The following is a 27,057-nucleotide window of genomic DNA, read 5'->3' on the forward strand; positions in this document are numbered from 1 at the left end:
TAGCAGGATTTGAGGAGGCGCTGAAAACAATGTCTCTTGCTTTAGTAGACCCTCGGGCTTTTTTTCTTAGGATATCTAGGGGTTTCTTCTTACTCAGCACTGGTCTAATGAATAGCGTCAGAAAAGAAATTTGTCATACCCAATACTTAGATCAAGAGTTGCATAGGAAAATAGTAATGAATCCTAGGAAAATAAATAAGGATAAGTTCAGGAAACATAACTGAAACTGCTGCACTGGTATAAATTGAATAATAAAATTCCTAGTCATATTTTGCCACAAATAGAGATTTGGGAGTTTGTCATTCACCTTATTTAGAATTCAGAACTATTAAAGGTACAGGGCTCTCTCATTACAGAAATAATAGAATTCCAGCTATTACTGAGTTAGGGTCATTTAAATGGCAGAAACACTCATTCCATCGATGAGTGGAACATCTGTGTGAAATGTCCACCTGCTGCTGATCTACTGCCTCCCAACTCCATGCACATTTCAATGAACTGCACTTAATCATTTTAAGATTTCTTCTAATGAAGCCCTATCTAGATTAACATTTTAAGCACAAACACTTTTAGGCATTAAAACTCTCACACTAAATGAAATTGCATTGTCTTGTTTACCCCTGTTGATTAATAAGCAATCTGTTAACTGTTAGAATAGTCCAATTGTGGGAGTAGATGGAGATTAGCAATTCAGTGATGTTTATAGATATAATCATCCTTTCTCCTGAAGGCTTTGAATTAGAATATCACTTACACACTATCCATAGGCAAAGAAAGGATATAATGTTTTTAGACATGTATACCCACTATTTTGCTGGAATTATTCAGCTTAGGGTCACTGCAGTAATACAAATGCTTCTGGGGGCAAAATGTTATTTTGCTGCATGCTTATCCTTCTTAAATAGTGTGAATATCTATTAAGGGAAACACAGCAACCAATACATAGTGCAGTAATAATCCAGTGTCTTAATTTCTGTTTTCAGAACATTATTATTTTGTTAATCAAGCTTTGGAAGAAAAATAATGCTTATCTTAGGTTTTCAGATAGCAGCTTTTATATATCCAAATTCCTTGCAATCTTACTTACCTTGTTCTCAGTCAGTAGAAAAACCAGCCTCTTTGTCTCAAAGAATCTAATGTTAAATTTGAAAAAAAATCGATTTGCTTTTGGAGAATTTTTCTGTATTTTGTGGGTTTTTAAAAGACGTTGAATCAAAGCATATTAGTCCATTTGGCATTCATGTGACCTAAATTATTTATTTCACTAGTTTAGAAATTCTTAATGACTAAGATATGAAAGTGGGTCTCTAAATTTTACAGGGAGAAATCAGAGAAAACGAATAAAGGAATGAAATGCAGCTAAATTCTGTAGCATTACTTGATAATCTATAGCAAGCTTCCAATCTAAAGAAAATCTAACGGCCTTTCTTGTCCTGTATTTAAATCTGAGCTTATTCACTGTAATTTGAAATTATGGTAGAAGAAGAAATGCCATACTTGGGGAACTATGCCCCATAAACACATTCAGATGGGTCTGTTTCCTCTGTTACAGTCTCTGTGTCGTGAAATCAAGCAACGACGCCGAGGAGTGGCCTCTATTCTGCGGTTATGCCAGCACCTTCTGGATGACCGGGACACCTGCAATCTGAATGCAGACCACCAGCCCATGCAGCTCATCATTGTGAATCTTGAAAGAAGGTGGGAGGCCATTGTCATGCAAGCCGTCCAGTGGCAAACACGGCTGCAAAAGAAGATGGGAAAGGAATCGGTGAGTGATGCTGTCATTATTTTTAGGACAAGAAGTAATTGCTTCAGAGTTTGGAAAATGTGTTCATGTTACAAGTGGTTTCGCTCACTAAAAGAGAAGCTGCCCACCAAATGAGATTCTGTTTGGCATAACAGAGACTTACCTGGACAAAGTGTGTTTGATCATATCTCATTGTCTTTTTAAGAAGTCACATGACAATTTGACTTACCCTTACTAAACAAAACCATTAATTCTTTCACTCATTCACCAACGATATTTATCATACACTACCAGTGAGGGGCAACCCATATGGAACACTGTATACTGTGCAGGTGGTGCGAAGGAATACAGTCTATTGTTTACCTTACCTTTCTCCTACATGATATGAGTCAGCACTGTTGATTTGTGCAGCTCTCCATTGTTGTTCCTACCTGGAGCTCCTTCTGAAATAGTTACATTTCTGAAAACTGGGAGGTTTCCCTCTAGGGTGTTCTATAGAAGTGGTGAGTCCTCTTACGGATTTTGCAAAGTGAGTATAGATGAAAGTTGTTGCTGGATGAAGGTGATATATATGACTAGAAGTTGTTTTTATTATTACATAGGATGCCGTTAAGTGCACATTTGCTGAAAAATTCCTTATAAACTTGAGGAAAGAATTTAACAATGATCATCCTCTTAGGAAAATTGAGGCCAGCATCTATTAGCTAAAAGTCCACCTCTCACATTTGACTTGCATAAATAAACATGGAAAATATATGTAAATAAATATGGAAATTTTTCTTAAAACATTTTTTATGGTAGATCTCTTGAAAATACAGGATTCAAAACTGAAAATGAAATATGAAAGTTTGCCACCGAATAATGGTTTCCTCCTGTGAATTCTATTCATGACAATGCTTTAAGATTTGCTAGCATCAGAGACTGGAACTGGAAGGGACAGTGAGTCAGTAAACCTGCTCATTCTTTCTGCACCTGTAGCTACATTGAGTCTAGGGCATGATTTTATCTTTAATAGTTCTATTTGTCTTTAACAGAAGCTGTTAAATTTCCTAAGACTTTCAAATTATTACCCATAATCAGAGTCTTTGTAATTGGATGTCTTGTCTTCAAATGACCTATTTGTTGTGAAGATATTTAGCTGGAATGCTCCTCCCTGCCACTTTCCCCTCTTTCTCTCTCCCCGCACCTCCCCTCCATCCCCGCACCCTGCTGGCTGGGAATATCTAGTAAGTCAGAAGTGGTTGCTGCTATTTATTTTGGCATACTTTGAAGCCTGTATTTATGTTAGGTGATCATAATAAGATGCAGGCAAAATTCAAGTACAGCAGGAAATATTCTAACATTTTGGAAGTATTCAAACTGCTTTAGAGGCGATAACACTGGTTTGCTTAAGGTTTTTCATGAAATCATTTGACCACGGTTGCTGGACTGGATCTCTGCAGACTCCATGTGCCACGTTTTTGTCCTAGCTCTATGGTGAAGTAAAGATTTAGCTTTGAGAAAAGACGGCTGCTTTTTTGAGACTGAAGTTTCTACATAGAGAAATGAATTGCAGACAGGCAAACGTTTCCGCTTTTGTTTAGGTTGGCTGCTGTAAGTACGGGTTGTTTAGAATGATGAAGGTAGCAAACAAGTCTTTCATATGCACATACAAAAAACAAAATGGAAAAGCTTTTCAGGAAAAGGATGGATGTGTAGAGTGGACTGATGGCAAACAGTACCACGAACAAGGGAGACTTCATTCGGTTGGAGGTATTTCTGTGCTCTGATCCCTGCTGATTAGGTGAGGAGCTCACAGTGCTTTGATAGGCACATGAATATTTCTTTTAGCTCTCTTTTTTTTTTTAATTATTTTGCATTATGTGACGGTTTCATAGGTTCTGGGATTCCCCCCTACTCCTCCCCATGCCCCTCCGCCACGGAGGACCCCCCCCACCCCTCGCCACTCCCAGCTCGATGACATCGTTGCAGAGTTCACTGGTTGACACTGTCCATCACAGAGTCTTCATTCGCCCATTTTTCGCTGCCCACATATATCTGAGATGGTTGATTGACCCGCTCCGTCCTCCGTCTTTTCCTGGCTAGGGTCCTGAGTCCAGCTGTTCATCGCCTCAATCAGCTTGTAGTTGCAGTTTCTGGGCTGGTTCTGTTTTCGGACTTGAGTTGCACTGGAACCAGTGGGTGTTGCAGACCGGGTTGGTTCTGCCCAGCACGCACTCGGCACTTGCATCAGCCAGTGGGGGCTGCAGCCTAGTCGGGGCGACCTACAATGATCCCCACTAGGCCCGTCCCCTATCCTGGTTTACCTGTGTGCATAGCAGACTAGTCCAGTCTGTCCCACATCCCGTTTAGCTCTTGTATTTGTCCCTGGGTTTTAAAGCTTAGTTCTTGCAGAGAATCAGAAGCTTCTAAGTGGTTTGTTTTTGTTTGTTCATTACAAGTTCCTTTTCTAGTCCGTCCAGCAGCTGTCACTGTTTCATTTGCGGGGCATGTGACATATTTGCACATAGTAGGTCTTCAATAGATATGTGCTGTGTAAATGTATACTTTTATTTAATGACTTCTGCTTAGTTTTTGCTTTTGGTTTGGAATTATATATGTGTTAATTCTAAATTTTTATCTCACAAAGTGGCTTTAAGTGTTGTCATTCATCTCTAAACAAATTTTACCTTTCTAAGAACACCAAGAAGGGGGGACCTTTACCTTGTCTTCTTTTCTCCCTTGGCTCAGGGAGACTGGCAGCCTCTGCTTGGAGTCTCTGGAAGCCAGGGTGGCAGAGTGCTGGAGAGGAGAGAGCTCCACAGAGAATGCAGCCCGCATCAGAAGGAAGAACTGGAAAGGAAGAGTGACAGTCTGTGGCGTTTATACCGAGCTAGGGACAGGTCTCTTCTCCTTTGGTCACAGCAGGTGAAAGAGGCCTCAGAAGCTTGTGTAAAAGGCAAAATTAAACCAAATGCTGCAAGCCTGGATGGTGTCAAGCTGCTTCAGAGTAATTTAATTGCATCCCAAGACAGTGCTCAGAATTCATAAGAGTCCAAGTACCCAGAATGCATCAAGGTAAAAAATCCGTGCCTAGTCTCCAATCCAAAGCCATGCAAAGAGGCAGGAAACCTCAGCTGATGAGGATAAAATGCCAAATGATTTTTTAAAAATTCCAATTGACATAAAATATAGAATTTGTAGGCAGGAACATTAAATGTTATTGTACTTGAATTACACATGCTTAAAAAGCTAGGAAAGTATTGAAAATATTAAGTAGAGCCATTGAAGATATCTATATAAGATCAAAGTTCATCATCAAAGATGACATCTTGGAAAAATAATTCATAAGCCTAAAAATCTAGAAAAGAAATTATCCAGAAAGGAAAAAAGAAAAAAAATACTAAATAAAAATAAAACTAGAGTATCAGTGAACTTTGAAATAAGTTTATTAAGGATAATTGCAATTAGAATGCATAAAAGAAAAGAGAAAGGGGGAGAGAGAGAGACAAAGAAAGAGATGGACAATATTTTAAGAAAATGATATAGATAAGCATTTACAAAGTATCTAACATGTGATTTAAGAACCCTACACTTTGTAACAAGGATGTGGGTTTTATACCTGGCTTTCCCATGTGAGTGCAGCTTCCTACTAATTGTAGCTCACTCCCTAGATGGCCACTGAGACCAAGGTTGGACCAGGCCAAAGCCAGAATCTTGGAGCTTCCCTTGAGCTTTCTAAGTGGTTACAGTGGAATTCAAGAACTTGGGTCGGGCCCAGCTGCGTGGCCTAGCAGCTAAAGTCCTTGCCTTGAACGCACCGGGATCCCATAAGGGTGCCGGTTCTAATCCCGGCAGCTCCACTTCCCATCCAGCTCCCTGCTTGTGGCCTGGGAAAGCAGTTGAGGACCGCCCAAAGCTTTGGGACCCTGCACCCGTGTGGGAGACCTGGAAGAGGTTCCTGGTTCTTGGCTTCAGATTGGCTCAGCTCCAGCCATTGCACTCACTTGGGGAGTGAGTCATCGGACGGAAGATCTCCCTGTCTATCTCTCCTCCTCTCTGTATATCTGACTTTGTAATAAAAATTAATAAATCTTAAAAAAAAAGAACTTGGGTCATCTTCTGCCTTCCTCCCAGGCCATATAAGGAAGTCAGATCGGAAGTGAAGCAGCAGGGAATAGAACTGGGGTCCACATGGGATGCCCCTGTTGTAGCCAATGATCAAACCACCATGCCACAATGCTAGCCCTATAAATAAATTTTTAAAAGAAAAAATGGTCAGAATTTTCTAATTTGAAGAATGTTGTAAATTCAGAGATCCAAGAACCTCGATAATCCTTAAGTACAGTGAGAATGAATAAGCCAATTGACATCATTGGCAAATTGATTAAAACCAGTTATGAGTGAATCCAATCAAAGTATCCGGAGGAAAAAAGATGACATTATAGGAAGAAGACAGTGATGGAGACTATGACTGGGAGAAAGAAAACAGTTTCAGCAGATAACCTGTCCGAAACAATGTGTAGGGCTAGCACACTGACACAGCAGGTTAAGTTGCCACTTACTGCAGTCCTGGCTACTCTGCCTCACATTCTAGCTTGCTGCTAATGCATCTGGATTCATCATGGCCATAGACCTGGGGCCCTGCCAACCACGTGAAAGGCCATGATGGAGTTCCTGACTTGTGCCTTTGCCCTGCCCCAGACTTGGACTGCTGTGGCCATTTGGGAGAGTGAATAAGCAAGTGGACTATTTCTGTCTTTCTTTATTGCTCCTCTGCCTGTCAAATAATAAACCATTTTTTTTAAAGAAGCAGTGCAAGTCAGAAGACAATGAGGAACATCTTGAAAGTATTGGAAGAAAATAACTATAACTTAGCCAGGAAATGTATACAAAAAGAAAACATCTCTTTGAAAAGGAAGACGGGACTGTAAAGCTTTCATACATTAGCAGCTGAAAATATGCATCAGCAGTAGACCTTTTCCATAGGAAGAATTATGGGAATCTTTCAACCAAAAAATAAAAGATATCAGAAGTCATGATGAGTTATTGAACCAATGTGAGCAAATTTATCTAAAAAAAAAAGAAGAAAAAGAAAAAAATGGCTACACTTTTTATGACTATCAAAGGAATGAGAAAGAATCTTCTGGAAAATGGTAGATATGTTATTATCTTCTGGAAAATGGTAGATATGTTATTGGCCTTTAGGGTAGAAATCCTTTTGTGAGTGTATTCTTAAATTAAAATATGTAAAAGAATACTTTGTAAATATGTGTAGTTTATATGTATCATACATCATTAGGGCTATTTTAAAAACACACGTACCTATGCAGAATATTTAAATATTTATTTTTATTACAAAGGCAGATATACAGAGAGGAGGAGAGACAGAGAGTAAGATCTTCTGTCCATTGACTCACTCGCCAAGCGGCCGCAATGGCCGGAGCTAAGCCAATCCAAAGCCAGGAGCCTGGTACCTCTTCAGGGTCTACCACACAGGTGCAGGGTCCCAAGGCTTTGGGCCATCTTGACTGCTTTCTCAGGCGGAAGTGAATGTTCTTGCCTTGGAGTAACAATATGAAGATGGGCATTCATTTACTGAAGGACCAAAGAATGATAGTAACAGCTGTCACAGTGTTGGATATGGAACAGGCACTATTCTAAGGGATTTATACATTAAGTCACTTAAGATGTTAAACAGCCACATCTCTTTTACTATTATCTTTTCAATTTTGCAAAAAAAAAAAAAATTTCAGACAAAAATTTAGCTGAAAATCCACAATTACCCACTACAGTAAGTTTTCTTTGTAAGTATCCTAAATACTCTGTGAGGAATGCCTTTAAAAAAAAAGATTAATTTATTTTTATTTGAAGAGCAGATTTACAGAGAGAAGGAGAGAAAAAACACTTCATCCACTAGTTCCCACTCCCTGTGATCACAGAGGTTGGTGCTGAGCCAATCTGAAACCTGGAGTTAGGAGCTGTTTCCAAGTCCCCCACGTGGGGGCAGGGGCCCATGAATTGAGCCATCCTTCACCACTTTCCCAGGCCGTAGACAGGGAGTTGGATTTGAAGCAGAGAAGCTGGGACAGGAACTGGTGCTCGTATGGGATGCCAGTGCCAGCAGGCTGAGGGTTAATCTTTTCAGCCCTGAGGAATGCCTCTTTAATAATAAAATGATGTATTTGCAGTCACTTTCAAATCAATTGAATTATTGACTGACTTTGATAAATACAAATTCAGACAATCTTATTTGGAACTTAGGTGACTCTCCTTTTGTACTATAATTTAAGAAGTTACAGGTTCAGTTCCTTTATTATCATTTGTGATAATTGCCAACAAACTAACCATATTTAAATCACCTAGGAAAAATAGCAATTGATAAGAACCTTAAGAATGAGTAAGCAAGCATTTCTGCTTGGAAAGTACCAAGGAAAATAGAGAGATTGAGGTATCCATGTTAATTGATTGACCAATAATAGCTCTTTGACACCTACTTAAGAGGAGTTTCTTATTAAATTCAAGCATGCCTTACAGAAACTTCTGACATTTGTGGAGATTGTAGTCAGAAGGCCAGATTTCCAGCAGTGATTTATATATACCACAAATCAGATTTCTTGTTTCAAATGTCATCTCAATATACTCTATTCTGGACAGTCAGTCCACCACAGACCAATTCCCTCCCAAGAATCTACCAAATTACCAATACAAGTGGGTTTCATAAGTGGAATGAAGTATGTTTCTCATGATTTTAAATTTTTGAACTAATTTTGATTGTTTGATTTTCTGACAAAGATCCCTTTGAAAAGCCAACTTGTATAAATGTCAAGAATAAGGCTGCATTACTTGATTGCCAGCTTCAGCATGCAAGCTATCCTCGATGCTGCGCTACACTACTTTTTATGTTGTCTCATTTGGTCCTCATAAAATCTCCAGAGAAACTTACTTTTTACAAGATTAACTACCCACGGTAATATAGCTAGTAGGTGGAGCAAGATCTGGTTTTAGGTTTATCTTTGAGTCCCTTCAGGGTTTGCAGATAGTTTCTTGCCTCTCTTCTCCCAAAGACTACTTTGGATGACCATCGTGTGTGATAATGGTTTATGAAACAGCACCCACATGGGGTCCCAGCACATGCAAGGTGAGGACTTCAGCCGCTAGGCTAATCGTGCTGGGGCTGGGGAAAGTATTTTCTTTCTTCTTCTTCTTTTTTTTTCTTTTAAAGATTTATTCATTTTTATTGGAAAGATAAACAGAGAGAAGGAGATACAGATCTTCTCTCCACTGAGTCATTCCCCAAGTGGCCACAATGGTTGGAGCTAAGCTGATCCGAAGTCAGGAGCCAGGAGCTTCTTCCAGTAACCCACAATGGTGCCTGGTCCCAAAGCTTTAGGTCATCCTCAACTGCTTTCCCAGGCCACAAGCAGGGAGCTAGATGGGAGGTGGGGCCACAAGGACAGGGTACCCATATAGGATCCCGGTGCAAAGGCAAGGACTTTAACCACTGGGCTATCATGCTGGGCCCGGGAAAAGTACTTTCAAAGCATTGCAAATATGATGCTCTTTGTGTCCGGCTCTGCTGCTTGTAAACGGTCGTTTTCTCTCATAGCTTTCCAAATTCAGAATCTTCTATCATCATTCGGTATCATATTAGCAAATGCTAAACATCTTTGGAAAGCAACCAAATACAAAGTAATAAATAAAAAATTTTTCTCAGTTTTCAGGGAACAGGATACAAAAAATTACTGAAAGTTCACCTTTTAGCAAATGAGAATGAAACTTAGTTGACCAACTGTTTATTGATAATGTCCCCAGGTACTATCTGAATTCTCTGCTCAGTGTCCTGGCTTGCATTGTAGTCACTGAGGTCACCCTTGACATTGTGTGTGTGTGGCAGGGGTCAGGGATGTGACATTTCACTACACAGATGAGTTTTTCTGCAGCTGGCAGCATTGTCCCCTCTGGGGAGTGATTTCTTCTCTAACCATTTCAGAGTACTCTCCATTTCACGTTCCTGCTGGCCTCACATCATGTGTATCTGTAAAGCACCCGTGCAGCTCTGCCTTGCACTGTTAGAAACTCAAATCTTAATATGAAAAGCAAAGACATTTCTTGCTCTATGAATTTTTCTCACCTGTCCATTCTCATATAGGGCTTCTGAATGGTCCCATTGCTATTTCCATAGAGAGTTACAGCCAGTTTCACACAGTGGTTATCAATAACAAACAAAACGTTGTTTAAAACACAATGTTTAAACAAATGGTTTAATCAGAAATAATCTGGATTCCTTTGAAAATGCCTTCCTCCCCCCCACCCCAAGGTGAATATGTCTTTGAATCCTTTGTAAATTTAGGAGGTTAACGTTTAATCTTTCAAAAAAAAAAAAAAAAAACACATTTTTTTCCTTGTGTCTTGCTCTAGTGTTGCTCTTGTGTCCAGAGAAACCTTGCACATGTATTGGCCTTGAAGGTATGCAACACATCTAGCCACGTAATTGAAAATAATAAGGCCACGATAAATGGGATGGCCCCAGGGTAAAACACCCAAGGGATTCAATTGGTGTCACTTTGCATCAATGTCCATGCATCATGGTAATTGAGGTAACATAACCAATTACCACATTTTAATTAGAGTTCTAAGAACTTGAGAAAATTTGCAATGATGAGACAGCTCACTTTAAAAAAGAAGAAGAAAAAAAAGCAGAAATAATGAAAGAAAAGGCTGGGGGAAACCTCACACATTCCATTACCCAAGCTTATTTCATGCAAGCAGAGATGACATAACATAGTGTTTTATGTGCCTTCTTTATTTCTAATGCTTTTCCTATCCTTCAGCCTTCCTGTTGATGATGCATTTTGAGAAATCAAGTATTTTAAAATGTTATTTTAGGACTATAACATTCTTGCGTTAATTGAAGATAGTTTTACAAACTTAGGACCAAAAAAATTCTCTAGAAGGTGACCTTAGTTTACAATTTCATTTCTCATTTAGGTGTTTTTCACCATTGAAACTTGGAGATTCATTCCAAGTTTTTAAGTAGATATTTGTATCCAGTGACACATTATTAGGTTATTATATATTTCTCCAGCTCTGGTTGCTAAACCAAAATAGACCTAGATTCGACCTTCCCCCATTACTTCCAAATTAAAAGCAGAAAGAATTACTGCATTTAGAAAATAATTTTGACTTGTGGCAATTATTTTTATAAGGCTAGAGTTTAAGTGAAAAACCTCCTGTAAAATTTTAGTACTGCTACATAATCAAGTAATTATGTAATTACTTGTACTTAATTACTTACAAGAGATGGTTGTTAAAAAATCTTTATACATGTCAAAAACAGCTCTCTTCCTTAGACTATTTCTAACCAGACTTCAAATACCCAAAAAGAAAAGCTGTTTAAAGAGTAATATCCAATAAATTTATTTTTTCTTTCCTAAACTCCCTAGCCATTTCCTTCAAATATATGTGACTACATTGTGTAGAGATCTGCTGAAGCAGATATTTGGCCTGGTGGTTAAGATGCCCATGCCATGTTGCAGTACCTGGGTTTGTTACTCAGCTTCAGCCCTTGACTCCAGCTTTCTGCCAGGGTATCTGCTAGTAAGCAGTGAAGATGGCTCAGGTAATTGGGTTCCTGCCATATGTGGGAGACTTGGATTGAGCTTGTACTTTGCTATCTGTGCCCAGCTGGCTGCTGTGACGTTGAAGCATAAATCAGCAGATAGGAGCTCTGAGAGAGAGAGAGAGAGAGAGAGAGAGAGAGAGAGAGAGAGAGATTTCTTCTTTTATCTTTCAGATAAATAAGTAATTTTTAAAAGTAGATTTTTAAACTAAACTCAAAGGCTCGATGGTAAATTTTAAGACACAGGTCTCTCACATGAAGGGTTTCGGTAAATAGTAGATCGTCAAGGGAAGCTTAGGAATTTAAGTACTCCAGTACTGTCATTTGTGTATGACATGCCTACGCCTAGGATTTGTTGTCGTTACTGTTACTTATCCTACTTCTTGGCTCTGTGATTTGTTGTCTGTAGGTAATTTGGGAGTATTCCCAACCGCTTCATTTCTTTCTTTTTTTTTTTAAAGATTTATTTTTATTACAAAGTCAGACATACAGAGAGGAGGAGAGACAGAGAGGAAGATCCTCCGTCCGATGACTCACTCCCCAAGTGAGCCGCAACGGGCTGGTGCTGAGCCAATCCAAAGCCAAGAACCAGGAACCTCCTCCAGGTCTCCCACGCGGGTGCAGGGTCCCAAAGCCTTGGGCTGTCCTCGACTGCCTTCCCAGGCCACAAGTAGGGAGCTGGATGGGAAGTGGAGCTGCTGGGATTAGAACCGGCGCCCATATGGGATCCCGCGGTGCATTCAAGGCGAGGACTTTAGCTGCTAGGCCACGCAGCGGGGCCCTCAACCACTTCATTTCTTTCCTTCCGTGTTTTTCTTTCTGGCCTTTCCAGTTACATATTAGACCTTTTGGATTGTCCTGTATTACTTGGGTATCTCTTTTTTTTCATCTGTTTGTGTTTTAGTTTGGGATTATTTTATTGATCTGTCTTCAGGCTTATTGTTTCTTTCTTTAACCATGACCCATCTACTGAAGAGCCACCCAAGGCATTCCTCACTTTTGTTTCTGATGTTTCATCAAGATTTATTCTTAGAAGTTCCGTCACTTGGCTCCATTGCATATTGTCTATATTTTCCATCATGGCCCTAGCTGTATTAATCATAGCTTTAGTTGGGACCACCTGGTTTTAAATAGAATAATATCATTCTTCTTAAAAGCTGAATAATATTCCATTGAGTAGAGGTACCACAGTTTCTTTAACCACTCTTCCTTGGACGCACATCTGGTTTGTTTCCATGTCATTGATATTGTAAATTGTGCTGCTGTAAATATAGGATTACAGATCCCCTTCTCATATGCAGATTTCACTTCTGTTGGGTATATTCCTAAGAGCAGGATTGCTGGGTCATAGCGGGATTGCTAATCATAGCTTTAAAAAAATTTCTCTGTTAATTCCAAAATCTCTTGTCATATTGTGTATGATTTTGATGCTTCCTTGGTTTCTTCAGCCTGGGTTTTTCCTTACCTTTTAATCTTTTATAACATTTTTTGTTGAAAGCTGGGTGTGATAGATCACGTGGTAGGCGTTGAGCTACATAGACTTTTCATGTGAAGTTTCACCCTAATCCTGTGCTATGATCTCATGTTTGCCATAAGTATGATTCTTTCATGCTGAGCTTCAAGTTATTTTGCTCGCTTTTTACAATTTTAAATCTCTCCCATTGTTTTTGATGTCTCTTAAAAATTCAGTAATCAGTCATGTTTCAGTTCTTTTCAGCTCTAATCCACTGTGATTATCTGGAGCTCTGTTGGTACAGTGATAAGGACTGGATGGGTGGACTGTTCTCTAATCTTAGTCTCAATCTGAGTGGACTTCTGTCCTGGGCTGTGACCTTCACAAATGCTTCTGAGTTTGTTCATTGCTTAAGTGAAAAAGAAAGACCAGAAAGGGCTGAAGTAAGAGAAATAACTTGATGTCAGGGAGATAAGATTTTGATAAAGTCTTGTTCAGTGAAGAATCTTTATAATGGAGAGTATTCTGGACCTGTTTCACAGTGGTTGCTCTTCACTCCTCCTGTCAGAATCACCTGATGGCTAGACTTAACTCCTAGTATATTTCCAAACACCTCTAAAGTCCACCAGCATATAACTCTCTGTTTTTAATCACTTAAATCTGTTAAATTACATTCTCTCATGTAGCTAGGGCATGTGATTACTCTATTTTGTTTATGATTCAACTTTCATAACTTTTTAAGCCTCCATTAACTAGTCCCGTTTTAACCATTAGCCCCCAAAATTAACACAAATGGTTACTCAACCTATCAATACATATCTACTCTAATTAGTAATGAAAGTAATGAAATGTAACAGTTTATCAGTTGCTTTTACCACTGAAAAAAAAGGAAACTTAATGATAAATCTTTCTTTGTTTCTTTTTTAGTAGGTGACCTTTATTGAGATTATCCACCTAGGGGGAAATAAATTTTGTTTAAAACCAAATGTTTGTTACTATAACTTATGCATCACAATTAAAATCCAAGCAGATTTTTTTAAAAACAATCAACTCAATCAAAACCCACTACTTCAGAATCAAAACTTCTTTGAAGCCACAATAACACTTAAATATGGTTAAGACTTGGATGCAGAAATGTGGATAGTTGGAAAACTGAACTTCCAGTTTGCTAAAAAAAAGTTACAGAAAGGCATGTTTTTCACAGAGATGCGGTCCACTGAAATCACCAACAGTGGGCAGTTGTTAGAGAATGTAGAGCCCTCAGATGGTAAGGAATCCAGACATGCTTTGGTCAGTCTTCTGTTGTCCTTTGTCCCCGATCAGAGACTTGTGGATGTGTGGGATGACATTGCCACTAGTGATTGTAGCCTTGGTGAGAGAGTCCATTTCCTCATTTCCACGAATAGCAACTTGCAAGTGATGCAGGGTAAAACACATTAACTTTAGGTCTTTTGATGCATGTCTTGCCAGCCCAAGTACCTCTGTGGTGAGGTTGTCCAAAATGGCTGTACTATACACAGTGACAGTCGTGCCCACATACACATGGCTGGTCATCCTAGATTTCAGGTATTGGTGAATGCTACCCATAGGGCACTGCAAGCCAGCTCTCTGCAAGCAGGAAAGCATCCTTGTCTTGGTGTTTCCGGAGTCCCTCCCAGCCTTATTACCAGCTATTTCAAATTCTGCTCAAGGTTGAACAAGCAACACAGAGAAAAGGGCGGAACCCCAACTACCAACTCTTCTGTTGGTAGACTCCGCGATTCGGACTGCCAAGATTTTGAGTTTGAAACTGCAGAATCTTGTGCTGTTCATCAGTATCCTGAGAGGTAGTCATATCCTTTGACCCCAAATTTACCTTCAGAAAATAATCTGAGCTATGCAGATGAAGATGCCCATTGATGTTTTAGTTATAAAACCAGAAAACAAGGAAATAATATTAATTCATCACAATATCTGTTTTAAGTAAACTGTCAAGAATATTTAAAACCATTAAGATCATGATTCTCAGACATGTTTTATAACTTGAAAAACTAATGATTCAAAGCAGAACAGAAACCATGACATGTAAGTGTGATTACATCATCCGTCTGCAGGAATCATCTCTGGACTAGTAAGGTTGATTTCTATTCTTCACGGCTTTCTACATTTAAAAATATCATATCAAAATCATTTTATAGGAGACAAGTTCTAAATTCTTGCCTAACCTTCAGAGTTCAACTCCAATGTCTCTTTTCATGTTTTCCTCCCTCGTTAACCTGGATCTTTTCTGTTTCTTTGATTGTCCTGCCCTTGTCAGCTTTCTCATCTGAAAGTTCTCTGCTTCCTCAGCAATCTACCCTTGTTCATAACTTCAAGAAACAAATATACAGCCCCTTGCTCTACTGCTTCTCCACAAGCTACTTCAAAGTCAGTTTTTCTAAAACGAAACTCCTAACAAATCCTTCGCCAGAATTCTGAATTTCTGAGAAAAGCAGTGGTACATGATCCCTTCAGCAAAGCCGGCGGCTGTAGTTCATCCTGCTCATCTCACTCATTTTCGGTCTGATTAATCTGCTTCATAGTCCGATTGGCTTTACTTTCCTAAGTCTATCTTCTTTCCTCTATGTGCTAACACCATAGTCCAAACTACCAATATCTTCCATAAGTGAGTTAATTGGTCCAAAGTGCTTAGGATATTTTTCAGTTCATGTCAGTCATCGCTGTTCATATTCTCACCTGTACCACTGTAGTAACCTTTTGCTATGTGCCCCGCAGCCTATGTAATCTCAAAACACTAATTCCATATATGCATCTTTCCTGGTTCCTCAGATGTATTTCAGGTCCTATGTTCTCGCTCTTTCTCTCTTCAGGACAGCTCTCTGCACACTGTCAAGCCCTCACATGCAGCGTGCTTCTGCCTTGCACACAGCCTTATTCCTCCTGCCTTCTCTGCTCATCTGTACACTCAGTGCCCTGCAAAAGATTCCCATTATCCTTAAGAAATCAGCTCAAAACCTGTCCCTTAGCAAAGTTTTTTTCTGGACTTTGGAAAACAGATCAAGTTTACCTCACACATTATAACTTGACCCAATAGATCTAAATCCAAGCTGTGTGTATTTTCTCAGTACCTTATGTTCACTCAGCATAGGCTGAACACATAAATTAATTTGCTGAACATAAGTTCCTTGAAGTAATGAGTGAAAGCATGAAAAGTTTACAGTAACTTTTAGTCTACCTATTTATGTTTTTTTTCCAATGTCATCTGCCACTAATTTTGTCTTTGTTAAACTGCCTGTCTACCTTTTATATATTTATGATCACAGCAACGAAAGAAACCTCTAGCATATGCTTAACTTATGCAGAGTTGCTCAGCCATATAACATGCATTGTTTAAATTTGGGCTAACGTATAGAAACCCTAATAGGCTGGGGGCTGAGAGGAGTCCAGGCCAGCTGCCCTCTGCAGTGAGCAGCTTACTTCTTGCTCTGCAGTGTGCGGGTCTAGATTCGCATAATCTGTGTGTCCTGGTTTGAAGAAGGTTGGGAAGCACTGGTCTAGAAATAGCAGGTATTAAGCTTTAGTATCAACCTCCTGATCATGAAGCAATAGTCACATTTAAATTTTGATTGAAGAGAAAACATTGAAGTGGAAATGCCATTAGGTCAAATAAGTTTTTTTTATCCTACTATAGGAACATAAGATTTACTCTGATATGTTTTTAAATTCAGATCTAATATTTTAATTCTGTTGTTTCACTTGAATTGTGTTTGTGATTTTTTAATATATAAATGACTAAAAATGAATGTCAGAGAAAGATGCTATGCTCAGTGATCCAGGGAGCTAAAATTAATATACCAGTATCCACAAAGCTAATTTTTGTGTAGAGGAAAATAGCAGTGCAGAATAGTATGAAAAAAACCATCAACCCAAGATCTAAAAAGCTAAAGCTACTTTAACAGATTAAATATTCTTTCCACAGCCATAATACCATCAGTGTATCACTGCTAAATATGCAAGTGTGTATTAAATTCTGAATATTTAATCTATTTGCAGGAGAAGTTTGTTGGGTGAGCCCTCTGGTTCATGTGTTGGAACAAACTAAACCTGTAGGCAGATAGCAAATGCCCCTTGGAGTACCCACTATATGCTCAGTGTTATTCTAGGATCCAGTGTAGAGATTTGCCTACACGGAAGTAGTAAAAGACATGAACTTCACTATTAGAAAATCTTGACATAATTGAGATAACAGTTACCCCAGACTATTTGGGATGAAGCTGTCAGCAGCAGTAATAAAACATAATACTCACCTTTCAGGTCCTTGGCGTGAGTGTGTGCCTGCTTCACCTTCCTGTCTGCTTAGTGCTGGGGCTGTACCACATGGTTAATGATGAGCCTTTGTTGACTGGGTGAATATTCACATGCTGAATCATCTGAGTTTTTCATAGTGTAAGAATCAAATGAGAAGGAAATCATTGAGGATTGAGTAACCAAAGAGATATTTAAAGGAGTATGATATTAAATTTTGAGAGATTGTTGTAGAAACCACATCCATTCAATCACTCATTCAAATAGATTTATTGAATGCCTTTTATGAACAAAGGCGTGAAGACACAGGGGAGCAAGGAGTATTCAAGAGGTAATTACTGAAGTGGAAGTTAGCTTTGAGGGAGCAGTAAGAATTAAACTTCAGTCATTTTATGCAGCGAGCTTATGGAATATCTTAGAAAGCCAGTCAGAATAGTTTAGAAGAAAATATATTCACTAAAAGCTTTTGTGTTTGTTGCTTTTAGACCAACACAATCATTTATTGTAGGAAGCTCGGTTTCAAAATGATCTGTTGGATTATCCTAACATTACTGTTGCCTATTCTTTTCTCAAAGAGCCCAGGGAAAAGCTTTTATCAACTTTTCAAGAGAATATGTGAACATGTTTGCCTTTTTAACAACAAATCCCTTTTTGTGTCTCTCACCTTCTTTTTCTTATTACCACATGATTCCATTGTTCTAGTGAGAGTAACTTTTCAAATACTTTAGAAAATAACTTTTTCCTTATCTGATAAAAAATCACTCTAATTCTCTTGATAAATCTCTGGTAGTTTTCTGAATTTAAAAAAAATCCATTTTTAACTAATTAGTTTCACCCACATGATACTTTTTTTTTTTTTTTAATTTTATGGTACAAATCCATAGACTCTGGGATTTTCCCACACCTACCCTCCAAATTCCCACCCTGGACTGATTTTCCCCATATTATTCCAACAGTATAGTCCTTCATAAGCAATCATAAGTCCATCAGTCTGTTATTTAGACATTTTATTTTAATACTTAAGCAAAACAAGTTATCTTGACTTATTCATTTTATTTAGTTGAAAATGGGGGTGGGGTACTGCATGGAGAGAGAAAGAAAGAGAGAGAATCACATTTGCTACTTCTCTTCCAAAATGCTTGCAGCAGCCAAAAGTGGACCAGGCTAAAGCTGGGAGCCGGAACTCAATCCAGGTCTCCCGTGTGGGTTGTGGGGACCCTTGCCCTTGGGAGTCATCGCCTGCTGCCTCCCAGGATTCACAGTGATGGGAAAATGGAACCTAGCGAACATAACGTTAATAACAATGACAACTGTTCTTAAAGACTAACAGGTTAAAAGCTCCTAAAATAATCCCGTATCAAGAGCAATTTCAGATATAAAGGAAAGCCCAGTGTGTGGAAAAGTACAACATTGGGTAAAGGACTTTTATTTTGCTAGGAGTTGAAATAGCTCACATTCTGTTTATTACTCATCCTATTACCATCGCCATTATTTATGTTCCTTTCTTGGCTCTGTGTAGCTCTGGTTCTCCCCAAGAATCAGAAGTTCTAGACACACACACACACACACACAGGTATACTGCTTCTGTAGCCTATTTGAAGATGTAACCAAGGTCAAGAAATGCAAGCTGCTTTACCTCCATCTCTACGCACAGGCATGTCGAGAGAAGACACACTGGCAGATGGTCCTAGGAAAGGCTCATTCACTGGCTGGTGTACTGCAGAAAACTTAAACAGGCCCTTACTGCCTGCTCAACCTCCCCATGAAAGACCTCATCCTTGGCTAGAGCTCAACCTCCCCATGAAGGACCTCATCCTTGACTAGAACTTAGAGTTCACCTGAAATTATTAATGAAAGGGAAAGAGCTTGGTAGCAAATTAGGCACTTTTATATTTTAATCATATAAGATCGATAATCCACCTTGCTCAAATTGAAACACATTTGTTATAACTCACAAGGTAAAAGCAAACAAAGATAACCTAGGCCTTTTTTTCTCATTTCTCTTTCTTGTTTTACAATCTGAAAGCACCCACTTCAAACACAAATACAGGAGTCCAATTTTCAAAAAGCAATACCCTTTTTTTTCCTTTCTGAGCAGCACTTCTGCAGTAGCAGTGGTAAAATAAACAACAATGTGTTGGATTTTGTTTCTCTTTATCTATATGACATTTGTGTCATCACCGTAGCTCTAATCCATATTCAGGTCTTCATGTTTGGTGTGCAGTAATATGTAAATTATCTCGCCAGCTGCATGGAGCACTGTTTGTTTATTCTATTTCTTCTGGCACTGCACAGAACTGAATTTCTGCCAAAATGGGGCTGCTTTGGGGAGCACTAATGCTCCAGGAGGAAATTTTGAAAGGAAACACACATCATAAGTCTTCACTATGCAAAGCAGCAAAATCAAAACAAACTTTCTGTTTACTAAAATATCAGTATTATGAATGTAAAATAACGTGTTTGTTAAATTACAATGAACACATACTGCCCTTTCTCCGAGAAGCTCGGCAGACGGGGCTTCAGGAATGAGGACACAATGCTGAGAAAGCTGGTGCGTTTTTCTTCTTGGAAAGAAAATAGGTGAAAGGAAACAGACAGAGACACCATCTAAAAGTTTAAGGGGGAAAGAAATATTTTAACATGCATATTAATCTCTGGAAACACATGGCATTTACATGCATTTAAATGTGGACAGCTGTGGCGTTTAAGTGTTAAAAAATTTCATTAATGATGCATAGAGCTATCTACTTCTGCTGGCAGGCCTTTCAGTCTTCAATCTGACACTTCCTTTTTTACCCAGCAAGCTAATTTCCCCTCTTTTGTGCGGAGTAACTGTTTTCACACTACTGCTTACCCAGCAAGCCTCCTTATTGTTTCATGGTTAATTATCTTCTCCAGCTTCACCTTCCCCAGCAAAGGAAACAAGAATATTCCTCCCAAGTGTTACTGAAAGCTAGGTTTTATGGGTGCACTGTGTAAATAAATGAACCGGTCTGATCAGACAACACAATAAATGAGTTCCTAAAAGTTTATGGAGTCACACCTCATCTAGTGTCTTTACTAAGTGATAAAGGAAAATGATTAATTTGGCAGGGGGACTCTAAATCAAGAGAGAAAACAAAGCGTTCGTTGATGTACTGTGGCCCCTCTCCGTAAGCAGACATAAGAGATTTTCGTTTATCCAAGTTTTGCTCCTGTTCCAGCAAAGCAGCAGCTCCATTTACCAGGAGAACGCCTTACAGAGTGGGTCTAGGAGAAGCATCGCTAATTTGGTACAAGTTAGTGCCCTTGTATTTCTCTGATTCCTTGCTGCTTGTTAAGAGCAAAAAGAGCAACCATGCTTTATAAAGTGCAGAGTGTACTTTCCAACACACTGCAAGCCTACAGAGCAGAGATCTCAGACAGAGGCTCCTATGGTCAGGTACCTGGAAAACTGACTTGCACAGGTCTCAGTTCATGGCCTGTTGAGTGTCTGACTCCCTGTGCTGTCCACTCAACTTACTCTCTTAGTTTCTGGCCTAAGGTTCCATGATGGGATAATGAAAGTGGTCCCAAGCTCCCTAATATTGCTTTCAAAATAGCTTGCAAAATTAATTCAGATTTGCCGATCATTTTTCTCTAGATGGAAATCTGCATTTCTTTGATTTGGGTACCTTTGGTGGGCTTTGCCATTTGGAATAAGGTCCTGACATGTAAAACTCTCAAGAGCCCAGAACTAAAGCTCCTATTCCAGTTTTTAAATTTAATCGGATATCAGGATCCTTGGAATTTTTCCCTTGAGATGGCAAAAAGAAAATGCTCCAGGGAGTCTACATTTTTTTAATGTATCTGAGGACTCTAGAAAAGTAATCAGAAATATGAAGTCTCTTGGAAGTTTACTTCAAAGACATCTATTACCTTCTAGGAAAATTCATCCTGAAATTTCAAGCAAAATTATGAGCAACAAGTGTTAAATTGTAAGCTCAAGGGAGATGTCCTTGCAATTCTGAGACTTGTTAGTATCCCCTAAGACTAAAAGCAGTTATCTTTATTAAGGCTATTAAAACAATGATATAAATCAAATGAAATAAAATTAAATATAGAAACAACATTAAACCATCTTAAGAAAATGAATCATAGCTGACATACCTATTAATCATACTAAACTTTGGAGTAATCAAGTGAAAAACATGAGAAAAGCAAGTTAGGTTGACTGGCATAGATGAGATGGAAAAAAAGCTAAAAATAACATGTGCCATTTTTGATCATTGTTAATTTACTAATCATATTGGCCTACATTTTATTCTTATCTTTTCCTCTACATGATGATTTGTAATCATAATCTTATACCAAGAGCAACAGAAACTAACCACTGTTTTTCTGAGAGAGCAGGTTATAAACAATGACAAAATTTTGGCTCCTGCTGTGCACAATTGAGGATGAATAGACAAATTGTTGTAAGGAATCCCGTGGATAATCCTCCTCTGTATCTTCAGAGATTAAGTCCCGAGACCCTACAGTGAAACCATGGGTCATACCAAGCCCCGTGCATTCTGTTTTGTCCTGTTCACAAATGCCATGCCTTTTTCATTTGAGCTCAGCACTTAGTATGCACTGTGGCTGTAACATCACTATTCAAGGTTTGGATACTTTCTGGAATTTTCTTATTGCTGCTTTTGGACCATGGATTTGGACAGCAACACTGCCATAAGGAGGAACTTCCGTGTGTACTTGGAAAAGATGATAGATCCTAAATGTGAGCCAGCTCCATTCTCTCATGCATGGCTCTGCAGGTAGACTTTGGCGTGTGGGCAAAGCTCTTCTACTATAGAAGGTTACCTGAAGATCATGCCAAGAATCTGTAATTCAGAATTCAGTATGAAATTTGGATCATTAGAGTCTTTCATAAAGAGTTTTTTTAATTAAAAGCTATTACGAGAGAGAGAAGGAGAGACACAGACGGAGAGAGAGACAGACAGAGAAAGGCAGGTCTTCATCTGCAGTTTCACTCCCCAAATGGCCACAATGGCCATAGCTAAACTGATCCGAAGCCAGGAGTCAGGAGTTTCTTTCTGGCTGTTTACATGGATACAAGGGTCCAAGGACTAGGGCCATCCTCAGCTGCTTTCCCAAGCCACAAGCAGGGAGCTGGATTGGAAGTAGAGCAGCTAGGACATGAACTGGGCCCATAGAGGATGCCAGCACTGTGGTTAAAGGATTAGTCTGTTACACAAGTCTGTCGACCCCAACATTAGGATCTGCTCTGTAAGTCTTAAGAATCATGAGTTTTTACTTATATGAGCTCCTAATCATAAAGGAGAGAAAGGGGTATATTTTCCATAAGTCAAATGCGAAGCAAAAATTACATCCATAGGCACAAAATTTAATCATTCCCAGCAGTCAGAAGACAAACACCAGTCAGGCAAAACAATGCAGAAAAGTGAGGCCGGATGTTATCATTACAGGGGGAAATCCTTTGTGCAGCTCAGTATGTGCTTCTGCCATGGTCACCCAGGTTGATTTACCATGAGATAGAATAAAAAATAAATAAATAAAAGCTGTTATTTATTGCAGTTAGAATTTTACAACTTCATTGAGGTTATTTTTCTTTTAAATTTCCTTTTGTCTATTTCAGTTTTACACAATACCAAACATGTTAGAGAAATCCTTTTTATTTCAAAGCCTCTTCTTAAATTCTTGAAATTTTATTTTTAAATAATCCTATATCTAGGTACTTCTGGAAACTGTCAGGAAAATTCCCAGGGAATGAAATAGTGACTGAGATGAGGAAAATAAAATAACTTTTTTCTATTCAGTCTGTTCTGAGTATAACAGAAGTTAAGTATGTTCTTATATAAAGGAATAGTCAAAATAAAAACATCTTACCAATGAAAGTTTTTTACTTCTCTGATAACTTCAATTAAAACTTTTGGAGTTGGTGGGAAAGTAACTGGGACAGATGCTTAACAGATAGCAGTAAGCATTTACTTAAGAACTAACTTGCAGGCCCAGCACAATAGCCTAGTGGCTGAACTCCTCACCTTGCACATGCCAGGATCCTATATGGGCACTGGGTCTAATCCTGGCGGCCCCATTTGCTATCCAGCTCCCTGTTTGTGGCCTGGGAAAGCAGCCGAGGACAGTCCAAAACCTTGGGACCCTGCACCCACATGGGAGATCCAGAAGAAGCTCCAGGCTCCTGGCTTCAAATCAGCTCAGCTCTGGCTGTTGTTGTCACTTGGAGAGTGAATCAGCAGATGGAAGATCTTCCTCTCTCTCTCTCTCTTCCTCTCTGTATATATCCGACTTTCATATACAAAAATAAATAGATTAATACATTTAAAAAAGGAAGAATTAACTTGCTTAAGAGAAAGTAACTTGTCAGGCATTCTTCCTTACTTGGTAGTACCAGCACGGAAACCATTATACATGAAAATGATTTAGAAATTATGACACTATCTCCATTTTATTAATTTATTAGCACAAAATATCACTTCTCTTTAAACATGCTGTTTCGCTGTACACAAAAATTCTGAAAGCAAAAGTGAGATTTTTTTTTTTCCATGTCAAAGAACACTACACTCTGGACACCTGCTGGCACCTCACCATCTAAACCAGTTCCAAAATACCTACCTGGGATGTCTAACAAGTACCAAATGATTTTGCTTATTCAGTAACATTTTTAATTCATGTAAAATAATCATTTTAAAGTGGGCAATCCATTGGTATCTAGTATAAAGTGTTGCACATCAAAGGAAATCTCACAGCTATTTAACTGTTGCTTCTCATTCTTCTCTCACTCTTTGCCCATGGCAACCACCTATCCTTATATCCTTATTTGATTGCTGTAAGTTGATGAAATCTTAATATTTCACATAAATGGGTGCAGTATAGTCAGGTGACCATGTCTGCAGCATCCTCATATGAGCACTTAACCAACTGCTAACTCAACATATTTGGAGAAAGTGCAACCAGTACTTGTGGTGAGCATGTTAAACCACCACTGCCAATGATGCCACCATCCTGTATAGGCGACAGTTCAATTCTTGGCCCTTCTACTTCCCACTTAGCTCTCTGTTAATGTGAGTGAGAAAGTGGTGGAATATGGCCAAGAATCTGAATCTCTACCACACACGTGGGAGACCTACATGGAGTTCCAGGCTCCTGGCTCCTACCTGACCCAATTCCAGCCATTGCAGATGTTTGGGGAATGAACTAGGGAATGGATGGTCTCTTTCTGTCACTCTCTGTAACTCTGCCTTTCACATCCATAAATACATCCTTTCAATCTGAACTGAACATGTACAGACTTTCTCTATTTTTCATTCTTATAGCCATTTGTGTGGTGTTGGCATTGTGTTAGGTTTTGTAAGGAATCTGGAGACAATGAAATATAAAGAAGAGTTACACAAACATGCATCCCTGCTTCCAGGCGAAAGGTGGATTCCCGATGAAACTGTTGGACGTGTGTAAACATTGGGATGCTGAACTGTCTGACGTCTGTACCAGCAATGTCGGGGTACACTTAAACAACAGACTGATAGAATTATGATTCCTTATGAAGGACTATACCATTGTAGTAAAATGTAGAAAAATCTGTTGGGGGTAGGAGTTTTTTTTGAGGGAAATCCCAGTCTATATGAAATTGTATTACATAATTCAAAAATTCAAAATAAAAATTTTTTTAAAAAGTGTTGCACAGGTTCCTTACAAGTGGCAGACTGATGAAAGGGGTCTGAGCATCCATGGATTTTCAGGTCTGTTGGGACATTCTGGAACACTGTGGATCCTGAGGGACACTGACTGTATGTGCTTTTCTGACTGGCTGCTGTTTAAACTGAGAGTCAGTACCTGTTTGAAGGACAGAGATTGTCCCAGTGATCGTGTCTGAGCACAGCTGAGCATCAAGACCTACTCCTCGATGTCTTCAGCAGTTCAGGAGGCCATGGGCCATTGGCTCCTTCCTTCCGTTCCGCTAAGAAATGTTTTTCTGAGAACCTGTTCTGTGTTAGCCACTGTCTTAGGTACCAGAACTCTAATGGAGACAAGACAGGCATCATCCCTGTCCTCGTGATGTTGGTTATGAGAGGAAAGCCCCTGCCAGACGTCGGGGGAGTCTCTGTTGTCCCTAGTCCCAGCTAAGAACAAAGAATTTTTACTATAACAAAACTTATTTTTAAGCATTTTCATCTGCTTCAGATGTATCCATGTAGTCAACACTAGGAAATCTGTCCATGTCAGTGCTCGTTTTAGTGAGATTTGTGAGATGACTTTGGGTTTTACTTGTCTGTTTTGAGTTTCTGATCAGCTTTATTATTGAAAAAGAGCATTCACTAGAACAGTTTTTGATCATTAGTGTGAGATATACTTTCAAAGCATTTTCTGAGCTGAGACAAGTTACTTTAACGTTATTGTCAAGCTGATAGATAGTGAGCAGGATTTGATTGCTCTAATGTGTCAGTTGTGATAGAATTTCACAGACAATGGACTTGCCTTTTGAAAAAAGATTATTTTTTGGAACTAGAAAGTCATTGAGCTATGTGCTTGACTGAAGGCTAGGCAGGTATCTTACTAAAGCTATATATTTTTTTTTTTGAAGATTCATTTTTATTGGAAAGTCAGATACACAGAAAGCAGGAAAGACAGAGAGGAAGATATTCTGTCCGATGATACACTTCCCAAGAGGCTTCAACGGCTAGAGCTTAGCTGATCTGAAGCCAGGAGCCAGGAGCCTCTTCCAGGTCTCCCACATGGGTACAGGGTCCCAAGGCTTTGGGCTGTTCCCAACTGTTTTCCCAGGCCACAAGCAGGGAGCTGGATGGGAAAAGGGGCTGCTGGGATTAGAACCAGTGCCCATATGGGATCCTGGCGTGTTCAAGGTGAGGACTTTAGCCTCTAGGCTGCCATGCCAGGCCATGAAGCTATTTTCTTGTGGAATAAACCTGTTTAAGGTATGCAAAGACAAACACATCATTCCATTTTAAGCCTAATCAGAGTTTATTTTGTTGAGCCCCAGGGAAGTGGTCACACTAAGGACGTGAGTCAGTTAATCAGCACTCTGAAGGGCAAATAGTATTGCTGTTATTTAAGCTGCAGTCCTACTGGCTTCCCTGCGGTTAGCACAGAGAATATGTGCTGATAGGAACCAGTCATTGTGCTCCTGCTGTGTGCCGGATCCTCTCCATGTACACATATTTCTAATTGAAAGTTCTCCACAGTTCACAAGATAAACACAATGCATTGTGATTACTGTGTGTGTGAGATATATGTGATTACCATACACACACGTACATATATGTATGCATGTGCACATGCATAATAGAACTGAGGTGTTTGGACCTTAAATTATCCTGGCCCACACAGCTGGTAGGTGAGAGTGGGAATCTAGAATTCAAACCCAGATCTCTTTGGGTATTTGTCCCTTAAACCCAATTGGCTTATAAACAGTGAAGACTTTTCTTTTTGTTTAGTTTTCTTTTCTTCTGCAAAATACTCTTAACTCAGAAAACTCAGAATTCTCTGAAACATGGTCTTTCTGTTTGTTGATCAGCTACTACTCTTGATGAATTTTTTTTTAATTTTAGAAAGTTTGTCTCTCAGTCCAACTTAGGAAAATAATTATGCATATCATGTTCAGACACTTGGCTATAGGCTGAGAGCAGGGGCTAGGGAAAATATGCACTAAAAAGGAAGAGTCATGGCAAGGATATTGCAATTCCCCTAATTTAAATGAAATTCTCCAACATATCAGTGCATTATTTGCACCCTTCTTTCCATAACCCCCCAAGTCTCTATGTGTCCCATTTCTACTCAAGGGCAAAAATGTATATTATTATCCTGTATCAACTAATATTGTTTGCACTCTTGTCATTTTTGCTTATGTGCATGTTTTATTGTATTTTACAGAAAACTGTCTTCTCTAGGTTTTCCCATGTGGTGCTATTCAGTGAATTCCTGGATGTTGAAAAAGCAAGGCAAGCATAAATTGCTAGG

The 27,057-nt window shown here is 39.1% G+C and overlaps 2 protein-coding genes across 5 annotated transcripts in view; one reads left to right on the plus strand and one right to left on the minus strand.

The window, feature by feature from the left end:
- AKAP6 (A-kinase anchoring protein 6) overlaps positions 1–27,057 on the plus strand; it is a 555,986-nt gene that overhangs the window by 517,642 nt on the left and 11,287 nt on the right. For all 4 annotated transcript variants that reach the window (XM_058666317.1, XM_058666316.1, XM_058666318.1 and 1 more), the window contains one exon: positions 1,553–1,768. In XM_058666317.1, the coding sequence (XP_058522300.1) occupies positions 1,553–1,768 (216 nt within the window). The remainder of the gene's footprint in view (positions 1–1,552; positions 1,769–27,057) is intronic.
- Positions 14,062–18,743, minus strand: LOC105941790 (histone H2A.Z-like). The gene is made up of 2 exons (XM_036495444.1): positions 18,722–18,743; positions 14,062–14,483 (listed from the first exon to the last, which is right to left on the minus strand). Exons 1-2 carry the CDS (start codon positions 18,741–18,743, stop codon positions 14,062–14,064), a joined length of 444 nt encoding a protein of 147 aa, XP_036351337.1.

This window comes from Ochotona princeps, chromosome 6 (assembly GCF_030435755.1).
Source record: "Ochotona princeps isolate mOchPri1 chromosome 6, mOchPri1.hap1, whole genome shotgun sequence".
Lineage (NCBI taxonomy): Eukaryota > Metazoa > Chordata > Mammalia > Lagomorpha > Ochotonidae > Ochotona > Ochotona princeps.